The following is a 13,084-nucleotide window of genomic DNA, read 5'->3' as shown; positions in this document are numbered from 1 at the left end:
ACGTGTTTTAAAAATCTTGATCACTTGAAACTCAGACCTAAGGAGCGGACCCACTGCTTGTGTCTGCTACAGCCTCGTGAGACCTCAGGTTGGTCCTACCACGAGTCACATCCGGGATCTCTCACTGGTGAATGGCGTCCTCAAATGTTCGCCATTTACCAGTACTTAGGGTTGGAAGGGACATATCCTGGAAGAAGCAGTAGTCCTTGCAGCCACCTCCTTGAAGATTCCAATCAGAACGGAAATAACACAAATGAATGGAAGACCTTCCAGCTTGCAGAGTAATGCAAGGCCAGCATTAATATTCAAGATTCTGATGAAATAGCAAAGTTAATCCATTAATTATTTTATTTTTGATTTAGAAAAATTACAATTCTACACACACTCCTACAGATGAGATTGCACCAATATAGTAAAAAAAAACAATGCTAGTTTTGGGATATAAAAATGGACTACATTGATAGGCTATTTCGCTCCATGTCATGAGTTGAGTTCAAGTTTGGTCCCACCACCTCTACATGCCAACCTATATACTATTGGCTTCATTTTGTATATATCGTTAAAGAACCACGAGTGTCTGGAGATGCAGAAGAGGACAGATACAGCTACGGTGACTCGTCGCCATCGTCGTCGCCATCGCCGACGTCATCCGCCTGAGACTCGGCCTCCTGGTCCGCCTCCTCCTGGTCCGCCTCCTCCAGCTCAGCGCGCAGTTCTCGAGCCTGCTCCAGTTCCTCTTCGTCCACTGCCACCTTGTCCAGCCTCCTGAGGCGTGGCAGGAAGGCCAGCACCTCCAGTCGGTAGTCCTCCTCTTCCTCTTCTTCCTCCTGCACACCCATCAACAACACTCATAACAATCGTCCAGCCTCCTGAGGCATGGCAGGAAGGCCAACACCTCCAGTCGGTAGTCCTCCTCTTCCTCTTCTTCCTCCTGCACACCCATCAACAACACTCATAACAATCGTCCAGCCTCCTGAGGCATGGCAGGAAGGCCCACACCTCCAGTCGGTAGTCCTCCTCTTCCTCTTCTTCCTCCTGCACACCCATCAACACCACTCATAACACTTGTCCAGCCTCCTGAGCCGTGGCATGAAGGCCAGCACCTCCAGCCGGTAGTCCTCCTCTTCCTCTTCTCCCTCCTGCACACCCATCAACAACACTCATAACACTTGTTCAGCCTGCTGAGGCGTGGCAGGAAGGCCAGCACCTCCAGCCGATAGTCCTCCTCTTCCTCTTCTTCCTCCTGCACACCCGTCAACACCACATGTAACACTTGTCCAGCCTGCTGAGGCGTGGCAGGAAGGCCAGCACCTCCAGACGGTAGTCCTCCTCTTCCTCTTCTTCCTCCTGCACACCCATCAACAACACTCATAACAATCGTCCAGCACCTGAGGCATGGCAGGAAGGCCAACACCTCCAGTAGGTAGTCCTCCTCTTCCTCTTCTTCCTCCTGCACACCCATCAACACCACATGTAACACTTGTCCAGCCTCCTGAGGCGTGGCAGGAAGGCAAACACCTCCAGTCGGTAGTCCTCCTATTCCTCTTCTTCCTCCTGCACACCCATCAACACCACATGTAACACTTGTCCAGCCTGCTGAGGCGTGACAGGAAGGCCAGCACCTCCAGACGGTAGTCCTCCTCTTCCTCTTCTTCCTCCTGCACACCCATCAACAACACTCATAACAATCATCCAGCCTCCTGAGGCATGGCAGGAAGGCCAGCACCTCCAGTCGGTAGTCCTCCTCTTCCTCTTCTTCCTGCTGCACACCCATCAACAACACTCATAACAATCATCCAGCCTCCTGAGGCATGGCAGGAAGGCCAGCACCTCCAGTCGGTAGTCCTCCTCTTCCTCTTCTTCCTGCTGCACACCCGTCAACATCACTCATAACAATTGTCCAGCCTCCTGAGGCATGGCAGGAAGGCCAGCACCTCCAGTCGGTAGTCCTCCTCTTCCTCTTCTTCCTCCTGAACACCCGTCAACATCACTCATAACAATTGTCCAGCCTCCTGAGGCATGGCAGGAAGGCCAGCACCTCCAGCCGGTAGTCCTCCTCTTCCTCTTCTTCCTCCTGCACACCCGTCAACACCACTAATAAAACTTGTCCTGCCTGCTGAGGCGTGGCATGAAGGCCTGCACCTCCAGCCGGTATTCCTCCTCTTCCTCTTCTCCCTCCTGCACACCCGTCAACAACACTCATAACACTTGTCCAGCCTCCTGAGGCATGGCAGGAAGGCCAGCACCTCCAGCCGGTAGTCCTCCTCTTCCTCTTCTACGTCCTGCACACCCGTCAACTCCACTCATAACACTTGTCCAGCCTCCTGATGCATGGCAGGAAGGCCAGCACCTCCAGCCGGTAGTCCTCCTCTTCCTCTTCTTCCTCCTGCACACCCGTCAACACCACTCATGACACTTGTCCTGCCTGCTAAGGCGTGCAGGAAGGCCTGCACCTCCAGCCGGTATTCCTCCTCTTCCTCTTCTACCTCCTGCACACCCGTCAACAACACTCATAACACTTGTCCAGCCTGCTGAGGCATGGCAGGAAGGCCCGCACCTCCAGCCGGTAGTCCTCCTCTTCCTCTTCTTCGTCCTGCACACCCGTCAACTCCACTCATAACACTTGTCCAGCCTGCTGAGGCGTGGCAGGAAGCCCTGCACCTCCAGCCGGTAGTCCTACTTTTCCTCTTCTCCCTCCTGCACACCCGTCAACAACACTCATAACACTTGTCCAGCCTCCTGAGGCATGGCAGGAAGGCCCGCACCTCCAGCCGGTAGTGCTCCTCTTCCTCTTCTGCCTCCTGCACACCCGTCAACACCACTCATAACACTTGTCCTGCCTGCTGAGGCGTGGCAGGAAGGCCTGGAGTGCAGTGGGTCGACGGGACTCACCCCGCCGGCGAAGGGGTTGCCGGCCACCACCAGCACCTGGAGCGCGGGCAGCGCCGCCAGCTTGCGTGTCTCTCTGGCCGCGGCCAGCCGGCAGCCGCGCACGTTGAGGTAGCGCAGCGCCGCCAGGGAGGCGGGCAGTCCGTCCAGCGAGGTCAGCGGGTTGTCACGCAGGTGCAGCACCTGGGGCGGTCCACACGGTCCACATGGTCACACGGTCCACACGGCCTGACGCAGGAGAGTGAAAATAACTAAAATACGTGTTCTCAGAACAACCTTTTGGCATGAAACTCCAGGTACGTAGTCAAAGGCCTGACACAGGAGAGTGGAAATAGCTGAAATACGTGTTCTCAGAACAACCTTTAGGCATGAAACTCCCGGTACATAGTCTAAGGCCGGACGTAGGAGAGTGAAAATAGCTGAAATACGTGTTCTCAGAACAACCTTCAGGCATGAAACTCCCGGTACACAGTCAAAGGCCTGACGCAGGAGAGTGGAAACAGCTGAAATACGTGTTCTCAGATCAACCTTTAGGCATAAAAATTCCCGGAACATAGTCTAAGGCCTGACGCAGGAGAGTGAAAATGGCTGAAATACGTGTTCTCAGAACAACCTTTAGGCATGAAACTCCCGGTACATAGTCAAAGGCCTGACGTAGGAGAGTGAAATTATCTGAAATATGTGTTCTCAGAACAATCTTCAGGCATGAAACTCCCGGTACATAGTCAAAGGCCTGACGCAGGAGAGTGGAAATGGCTGAAATATGTGTTCTCAGAAAAACCTTTAGGCATGAAACTCCCGGTACATAGTCAAAGGACTGACGTAGGAGAGTGAAAATAGCTGAATTACGTGTTCTCAGAACAACCTTTAGGCATGAAACTCCCGGTACATAGTCAAAGGCCTGACGCAGGAGAGTGGAAATAGCTGAAATTCGTGTTCTCAGAACAACCTTTTGGCACGAAACTCCCGGTACATAGTTGAAGCAGGCGCGGATACAAAGAAGGGGGGGGGGGAGGGGCGATAGGGGCAATCGCCCCCCTCTCCTTTTCACCCAGGGAAGCAAAATCGATGATGTAGCCAAATACATATAAAGACCCACGCAATGTCTTACATGAAACCGAAATATCGATAACTGTGTGCCACATTGACACAGAGTAACTTCACTCTGGGCATGTTTCCTTCATCCTTCAACTTTACAGCTGTCCTGAGCCCAAGGGAAATCGTAGCTTGGGTTAGAAGGGGGTGGCGGGAGACAAGCTGGGCTGTCCCATTACTGGAGTGGAGGGTGGAGTGAGGAGAGTTGCAGTACGACCACAACCAACCCCCCTCCCCATCTATACGCCGCGCCAACAAACCTATAATTTTTCCGTGGGGTGGACCCCCGGACTCTCCCATTTTAAATACTTTTGAAACCTACATTGCCCCCCCCCCCCCCCCCCTGACAGCAAACGCTGGATCCACCCCTGAGTCGAAGGCCTGGAAACGGCTGAAGCACGGAGCTGACCTGGAGGCTGGGCAGCGCCTCCAGCCCCTCCAGCCGCGCGATGGAGTTGGCCGCCAGGTACAGGCCCTCCAGAGCCTCCAGGCGCAGGCCGGAGACGGAGGCCAGCGAGTTGCCACGCAGCTCCAGGGTCCTGAGGCGCGGCAGGCTGTCCGCCTCCAGGCCGGAAAGCTCCTGGAGGCCGCAGCGGCTCAGCTCCAGGCACTCCAGCAGCGGGTGCTCCACTCCAGCCGCCGAGGTCAGGGGGTTGTCGCTGACTGCCAGCACCTGGAGGAGGCCCATGGGCGGCAGGTAGGGGCTCGTCAGGCGGTTCCCCGCCGCCTGGATGCTCAGCAGCTGCGCCATCTTCGCCAGCACCTGAGCCCACCACGTCTGCGCTCCGGCTGCCGTCTCTACCCTGGAGACTGCGACGGAGAGTTCAACGCACCAGCAGAAACGTAACTCACAAAAAAAAGATAGGTGGGAAGGGGTGTTGTCTGTAAAGTCGGTTTACGAACGATAATTTCACGTGATAACGTCACAAGAAAACATTGATGAAAAATTGCATTATTTTTAATTTTCAAATATTATTTACAGTTTTTTGCAAATTTAATTTAAATAATTTGTCTAAATACTTATATTCACGAACAGTTAGTTATAGAAATAAACTGAAATCAAATCAATGTCATTAAATTTGTTAATTTAAAAATGACGAAATTGGACGAATAAATCAAATTTTTTCAAATTGCTTGCTTTTAAAAAAGGCCCGCCCTAAACCTGTTTTGATATTATGGAAGATTTTCTCGCACGGTGGTTGGCCGGTTCTTCCACGCTCGGCTCAGGCGGAACTTGACTGTGATTCACGCTTTTTCGTACGTGCAGCCGTTGTTCATGGATTTATAAGACGTTATCACGTCAAAAAAAAAACAATAAAAACTTTTATCAGTAATATAAAATAACAGATATTGTTTCTATGATAGAGAAAAGTTTGAACTTCCAAAAAAAAATTTTAGTGCTAAAAAAAGAGACAAGCAAGGATTTTTCAAGCCTAATTTTTCTTGCTAAGATTTGTGATCAATTTTCATTGTGCTTATTCTCATAAGTTAAAACATATGACCACTTATCGACTTTTGGTGTTCTCGGTTTCGTACGTTGTAAACATTGCACAATGGCAGTGGTCTGACCCGTGGCCACGTCTAAGTTCACCTGGCTCCTTCCCGACTGTCCGACAGCGGAGCGGCTGTTGGAGCCCCTGCGAGTCATGCCGCAGGTAAAATACTTACATCGCGGCTTTTCCGTAGTCAAATAATAACATTACAAAAATACTTTTTTTTTTTAATGCTAAATGCGTTACTTTCGTCTTTTCGTTTTGCTGTGTTTTTGTCTCGTTTCAAATGTTGTGCTGAATGTTTTGGGTTCGGTATTTTTGTGCTGTCAGCATTCGTGGTTTTTTTTTCGTTCTGTTAGTCCATTTTTGTTTGTTTTTCTTTGTTTGTTGACCATATTCATGTTGTGGAGTATTGTGTGGTGTTAAATCCTGACAACAGCAATTTTTTGCTTAATTTGTGTTTTTCGTCATTAGTGTTTTTTGTAGTTTTCTTCTACAGACATACATGTGCTTAGCAATGGCGTATGTCCAAAAGCTTACATCAAATCATGCACTCCTATTGCACAAATCTTTCAAAGATAATAGGCGTTACTTTATTCACCCTGAACACAGCGTTTCTAAATCCTTATTGATGGCTGAGAAAAATACCGTTTATAGGTCACGTCAGATGGTCTATGCAGTTGCAGCGGCCGTCGCCTTGTACTTTGATTGCGTCGCCGAACCTGCGGTTATACGTAAATAAGAATGTGCGTATTTTGTATTCAGATATTGTGATTCAGTGGAATGTAAACAATAATTAAAAAAAAAAAATACGCGAGTTCCTACCGTGCATCCAAACCCAAGCGTCAAAACTAGACAGGGATTTTTTTTTTTTAAATAGCAGTAATAGTCGCGAATCGCCGACATGTTAAATGCGTTAGCACCTAACATGACGTATAAAATTAATTGTCGTTACGTGTATCGAACGTAATAATTAATTTTTGTACGTCAGGTTACGTGCTATGCAATTAAAGCACAACATGGTGACTACCGCTTAACTGCTGGAACCAGTAGAAATTTAGAAACGCTGTTTTCAGGGTGAACAGAGGAACGTATTTAGTATTCACTAAAAGTATTTTCGAAATGTTATTATGTTATTCACGGGGAAGCCGCGACGTAAGAAGGTAAATATGTAGTTGGGCGATATTTGTTAAAAAAAAAAATAATTTAAAATTCCGAAAATACTTTTATTCTATGCTTTTAACTTCCTCATTTCATAAAACCCGGCGGAGATAACAAATTACAAATACTTCAGGAGATATCGCCGTTCTTATTTTGCAATACAAGACCTGTGCAATCATTCGACCATGCCGTGTGTTCGTGAATGCCCAATTAATTAAAATGGTCGATTAGGTCAGGTCAGTTACATTATACATATTTTCAAACTATGTGGACATTAAAAATAATATGTATTAATTTTAATGGTTATTTAGTTTTAAAGTATTTATAATGTAACTGACCTGACCAAACAAACCGGGACAAAGGATGAACAGTAGGAACTCACGTAATTTTTTTTTACTTATTACTTGCACAACAATATCCAAATAACAAATAAAACATTAAAATTTTAAACGTTAAAAACTCACCTAAGTTAGAGGCGGGTAAACAATGGTGAACACCGCAAGAAAAAAAAATTCATACTCGTAAACAAGAAACAATGGTCCACGCCGCATGAATGCACAGGTATTGTGATGAAAATTAAAAAAATTCGATATCTCCTAAAGTATTTGGAATTTCTTATCTCTGCCGGGTTTAATGAAAAGAGGAAGTGAAAGAGCATATAATAAAAGTATTTTCGGATTTTATAAATTTTTTTAACACATATAGCCCAACTACATATTTACCTAAGAATATTGCCGGCGCCTCGCCTCGCCGCGCCGCCTGACGCCTGACCTGGAAGGCGTCGTCGCGCAGCAGGTTGCCGCTCACGTCGACGAACAGCAGGTGGCGGAAGACCTGCAGCGCCGACACGTCGGTGAGCCGCAGGTCGCTGACCTTGGCCAGGAGGTAGGCGTGCTGCAGACCCGAGGCCGCGCGCCCCAGGTTCGCGAGCCCGTCCTTGGCCTCCTCCAGGGTCAGCGCGCGCTGCTCCTCCACCTCCGCCGCCTCTTGTCCCACCCCCGGTTCCCCCGCTTCCAGCTCTTCGTCCTCCACCTCCTCTTCCTTCTTGGCCGCCTCCTCGTCCTCCACCTTCTCCTCCTCCTCCTGCTCCTTCGCCGCCTCTTCGTCATCCTCTTCCTCTTCCTCGCCCATGTCTTCCAGCTCCTCGTCAGACATCTCGGCCGCTTCGCCTCTCCCCTGGCGCTAGACCCTACCTCCACCACACGCTCACGGATAAAAACAAAATATCCTTCCAGCAGCAGTTAACGTCAAGCGCGTCTACGTGGTTTCAACATATTATCCGAATCCTCCATAGAGTAAGTAAAGGGAGAGGCGCCACTCCCATGGTAATGATCGTTCGCTTGAATTTGTAAACAAAACCCTTGGCGATCATACCATTTCTTTGCAACTTGACAACGAAAAAAAAAATTACAGCCGAATACAACCTGAAGAAGGTTTGGCGCGTGACAGATCAAATTTAACAGGACTCGGTATTTTTTTCTCAAAACAGTACGCATGGAAGTCAGGTTAGCACATTAGGTTTATAAAACATACCTTGTAGGTTCTGCAGGTAATCTGTGGAACGACAGGCCAACGTGCTCTCTAATTTTCGTTTTCGGCAATATGCCACGCAGCCAGGGGCGTAGCCAGGATTTTATTTTGGGGGGGGGGAAACATTTGGCTATTAACCCACCCCCCTTTACGAAGCGGGGGGTCCGGGGGTCCTCCCCCGGAAAAATTTGGATTTTTACGTGCAAAATGGTGCTATTTTAGCAGTTTTCATAATATAACATTGAATATTGTTCTGCTGTAAACATTATTGATTTTGAATATTAAAATAACACAAATTACAAAATCAACTCGGGTAAAAAAAAAAACCTTCCACACATTTCGGGGGGGGGGGGGGGGGGGAAGGGATGGATCCCTATGATCCCCCCCCCCCTTCCCTACGCCCCTGCACGCAGCACCTAGTTTTAAGTGACATTTTAAAAATATACGCTTTTACTTTCAAATCCCATTATTACCACGAGGCAATACAAAGATGGCCGTATGATAGCTCGAAGCTCGACCACAGAACAGAGAATCAAACCCAACAAAATTATAAAAAATGGCATCACAAGAAACTATTTATAATTAGAATAGAAGTAATTTCTAGTACTGTAACAGCAACTTAGATTAACACAAATTAATAACAACTGGACATGTAATAAACTAAAGAGATCAAAACTTGTAATCTATTTTTCCCGATGTTTGGTGAAACATGGTATGATCCAATTTTTAAGGCTTCAGTTTGTCCTATCTACTGTCATCCCCCTGGTAAAGGGAATCCTCAAGCGTGTTTGCAAATATATTGGAAGAGTCCGTGACGGAGCACGAGCTAGAGAGAATGAAGCACGACAAATCATGGCGGTTATAGGATCAACTCAGTGCTGCTGTACGCCCAGGGTAAAGTGGCGCATACCTCCGCTTTTTATATGACATCCAACATCTTACCAACAAAAAAAAATAAAAAAAACCCATTGTCAATGATTAGGTTTCATAATTCCGCCGCATGTATTTTTTAAGCAAGTATTATATTGTAACAGCTTTTGTACAATATAAATGGTTGAAAAGGTCAAATAATTCATAGAGGTATGGTTGACACGTGGAGCTATTAGTCTATGGAGTGAGTGTATGTTCTGTATTGGAAGTCAACTGGTTAGAAAAAAACAAATTGCAACTGTTTATAAAGGAAAAAAACTTGAAAATAACTCGCTAGGAAGAATCGTAAAAATTTAATAATGTAGTAAATATTGCTAAAAAAAATAAATAATTAAAGCATGATGCCAACACATCAACAAGAAATTATCATTGAACTTAACTATAACAAAAAAGTTATTTTGCTGTGCAGACAAGAAACAAAATTTGTGGTTGTCCATGCACAAAGGCCCTAAATAATAGAAAATTCGTAAAGCAAGAATAATCGCATCGAAACACAATCCTGAGCGCTATTAGTGGATCCCAGAATGACGTATTCTTGTTAATTCCAGGTGATATGAACACATGTTATCAACTTGCCTGGCCAAACGATTTTTCGTATTACTTCCGTGTTCGTTAACATATAATATGTAGAGAAGAAGAGCATAAGAATAAGAAGTAAATAAGTTAACATTAAATCAGAAATTGTCAACTCCTGTGAGTGAGAAGAATATATAATCTGGATGAAGCACCCGACGCGTGGATTAAGCACCCAACGTTTTCATACTTCCTTACAGCCTATAATTATATTGTAGTCTGTATTAATGTTGTAGTCTGTAAACACTGAGAAGAAATAACTGAGATTTACGGGGTTTAACTACGTCTGTCATAATAATGTTACAATTGGAGGAAATACAGGCACAGAAATGTTAGCTGAAATTAATTAATTAGAGTTTTTTTTACTAGCCAATATGTACACTTTTATTTTCTCTCAATTACAGAGACATAAATAATTGTCTACAAATTAATTACACTTTCATAAGTCCACTATTTACTGTCTCCATTGGAGCTCGGCTCGACAGTGGCTGTGTCTACTGTTCCTCTCTTACCACACACCTCGGTCCTCACACACTGCCTCGCACTATTCACTCGTCCGCCGTACACACAACACCGTCCCCGATGCTCCGATATTCGCCCACGAAACCCAGTTCTCGTCGCCCACTATCGCTCGCCAACTCTTCACTTCACTCTCCGAGAAGCTCCGCAGGCCGGCGTCGCCTCACGAGATGTACCTGCCGAGCGCCACCCTGGATCTGAAGAGTCGCGTTAACCATGTTCCCAGACTCAACACCCGAAGCTGCAAGAACGATGGCGTCCTAGTTACGCCACTTCACGCGATGGAGCCCTGGAAACCTGCCGAAACCTTCAGAGTGACCCGGAATCGTTGGTAAGCCGCTAATGGGATTCGTGTGTAGCGTTAGGGAAAGGGTGAACGGGGAGGGCTGGTGGTAGAAACCGGAAAATTTCGCGGATTCATTTCGTGATAGCTAAAATACAAATAGTTATACCTCAGTGCTGCCTCTGCTATTGGCTCACAACTCACCTGGATGACTCTGGGCCAATGAGAAACACCCAACCAAAGCTTTATCGAATCACAGGCTGCTACGTTGGGACGTCTCACAAGACAGCAGCCAATGAGTGGGTGACATTTGACAGAGTGTACGTAGAACTATGGAGTTCATCCTACAGGCCATTGAACCCGCGAATTTTTCCGGTCACTAGCCGGTGGTGTTATCCCTTGGAATTCTGCAGGCTGGCCGGCCGGCTTCGTCTCTAGCAGCCTCGTAACAATAACCAACTACATCAGTGCTCGTATGCCTTCATCAACAGGAGCCTAAAGCTGGAGTCACAATAACACGACGGACACGACACGCCCAGTAGCCAATGAAAGACAAGGTCGCCGTTACGTCGACACGACGAGATACGCATCCCATTGGCCCCGCAAGAAGTAGATTATAATTTCGGCGTGTCATGCCGCATGATGGAAAACCAAACGGAAACCTTACATACCTAAACTTCGAAAATATTCACCTACTTAGTAAATCTTTATGCTAAAAAGCGAAATTTCATTTTACGTGTGGGTACAATTACATATTTGTAGTGTGCCTTCAACTGTTTATGTAACGTTATTATTCTACATTGTCAACATTTAATTTTAATCCTTTGAACAGCTAACGGTAGTATAAATTTTTCTGGTACTTTTTTATAACACATTTATAGCTTCCTTGTAGCTATCATTTCGTGCCAGAGACGACAAAATGTTCTTTTTTTATGCACTTCAATTTCCAACACGGAATAAAATATTTTTACATGACCTACGCTGTTTTTAGCACATTCTATACTGAATTTTATGAACGAATTCGGTATGGGAAGATTTGCCGACAACCATGTTAGAGTGGTTCATGTTAATGTTGTCGTGGTATTGTGACTGTCGCGCTGGAAGGCTGTACGATGTAATATTGGCCCGCGAATATTTTGACGTCCAGCCAATGAACACAGTGAAAGGGTGCGAAGGTTTGCATTCTAACTATCGACTAAACGAATGTGCGAGATTTGCTTACCTTCACTAATGACAATGACTAGGGACTGGAATAATTCGCGGTTTCAGTGACCTCTAGGATAGACTTCATGATCCTTTATGTGTTCGGGAAAATTACACCTGTTTATTGGCTAATATTTCGTGAAACCTGTCGACTGGAAAGTTTTGTGATTCGATACTTATTTCGGTGAGGGTTATTCATTGGCTCAGAGTCCTCCAGACCAAGTGTAGTCCAATCACTGAAGCAACAAAAAGTTAAACGCATTTGGATTCTAGCCTTTCGCGAAATGAAACCGCAAAATTTTTCCGGTCTCTACTAATGACTAGAGACCTGCAAAATTCGCGGATTCAGTGACCTCCAGGATAGACTCTACTACACTCTACACACTCGGGCAAATGCCACCTGATCATTGGCTGCTGACTTGTGAGTCGTCTCGACCGAGTGTCTGTGATTCGACACTTCTTTGAGCGAGGGTCTCTAACTGGCCCTCATTACTCCAGATTAACAGTGAACCAATTGCAGAAGCAGCGCTAAGGTATAATTATTTGAATTGTAGCATATCACGAAATGAATCCGCGAATTTTGCAGGTCTCTACAGTAATTACTAGAGACCGGAAAAATTCGCGGATTCATTTCGTGATAGGCTGAAATTCAAACACGTGTACAATTATTTTGGTTCTGCTATTGGCTCGCAGTTTAACTGGAGCTCTCTGGGCCAATGAGAGACTATCGACCAAAGAAGCCTCGAATCACAAGCTGCCCAGTGGAGAGGCCTCACAATTTAGTACCCAATGAACACGCGTGGATACTTGAGAAGTGCAGAGGATAATGGAGGCTATCCTAGAGGTCATTGAATCTGCGAATTTTTCCGGTCCCTACTAATGACCTTGTTGACAACAAGACGTAAACACGACTGCCTTGTCTGCCTATCCACGTGTCCCGTGACCCCCTCCCGCCGGATAATCCAGGCCACACTTGGACTGTTCGCGTCCCGCCCCGGCGGCGGTGTTGCCAAGTCGGGCGCGCGGAACTGCATCGGACACGGGTCGGCAACTCTGCACTTTCTACGGCCAGTTCACGCGCGCTTGTTCGGTTTCCCTCGCTTGCCGACACACGACCGTCGAACGGTTCAGTGGTCACAGTTCCGAGGTCCTACCGCCACCGTGGCAAACGCCCGTTGTAGAATAATAGGTAGGGCCATGCAGATTTCGCGAAAAGATTTTGAGACCAGCTGAAAGTTAGAACACTGTAGCATCGTCTGTGTTTCGTGATTGGGTGAGTTTCTTCCAGGTACATATCGATTGTAACAACACCAATCACAGTGATCCAGTGCGGAAGCAAAGGCGTCTTGAATGGCTCGGGCAAACAAGGCAACGACTTCTCTCGCAGACGGACGCCAATCACAAGGAA

General features: G+C 46.6%; 1 protein-coding gene across 2 annotated transcripts; it reads right to left on the bottom strand.

Annotated features, from left to right (window-relative positions):
• Window positions 1-333: 333 nt before the first annotated feature.
• On the bottom strand, window positions 334-7,939 carry LOC134535173 (leucine-rich repeat-containing protein 23-like). Of its 2 annotated transcripts, none has more exons than XM_063374184.1 (4): window positions 7,410-7,939; window positions 4,394-4,747; window positions 2,893-3,072; window positions 334-827 (listed from the first exon to the last, which is right to left on the bottom strand). In XM_063374184.1, exons 1-4 carry the CDS (start codon window positions 7,791-7,793, stop codon window positions 606-608), a joined length of 1,140 nt encoding a protein of 379 aa, XP_063230254.1. In that variant the 5' UTR covers window positions 7,794-7,939; the 3' UTR covers window positions 334-605. The 2 variants fall into 2 exon arrangements, with proteins under 2 accessions (XP_063230254.1, XP_063230255.1); XM_063374185.1 differs by having other exon boundaries at window positions 4,394-4,657.
• Window positions 7,940-13,084: the final 5,145 nt, after the last annotated feature.

Source organism: Bacillus rossius, chromosome 8 (genome assembly GCF_032445375.1).
Source record: "Bacillus rossius redtenbacheri isolate Brsri chromosome 8, Brsri_v3, whole genome shotgun sequence".
NCBI classification, from domain to species: Eukaryota; Metazoa; Arthropoda; class Insecta; order Phasmatodea; family Bacillidae; genus Bacillus; species Bacillus rossius.
The sequence above is the reverse complement of the archived record's forward strand: the minus strand, read 5'-3'. Positions and strand labels throughout refer to the sequence as shown.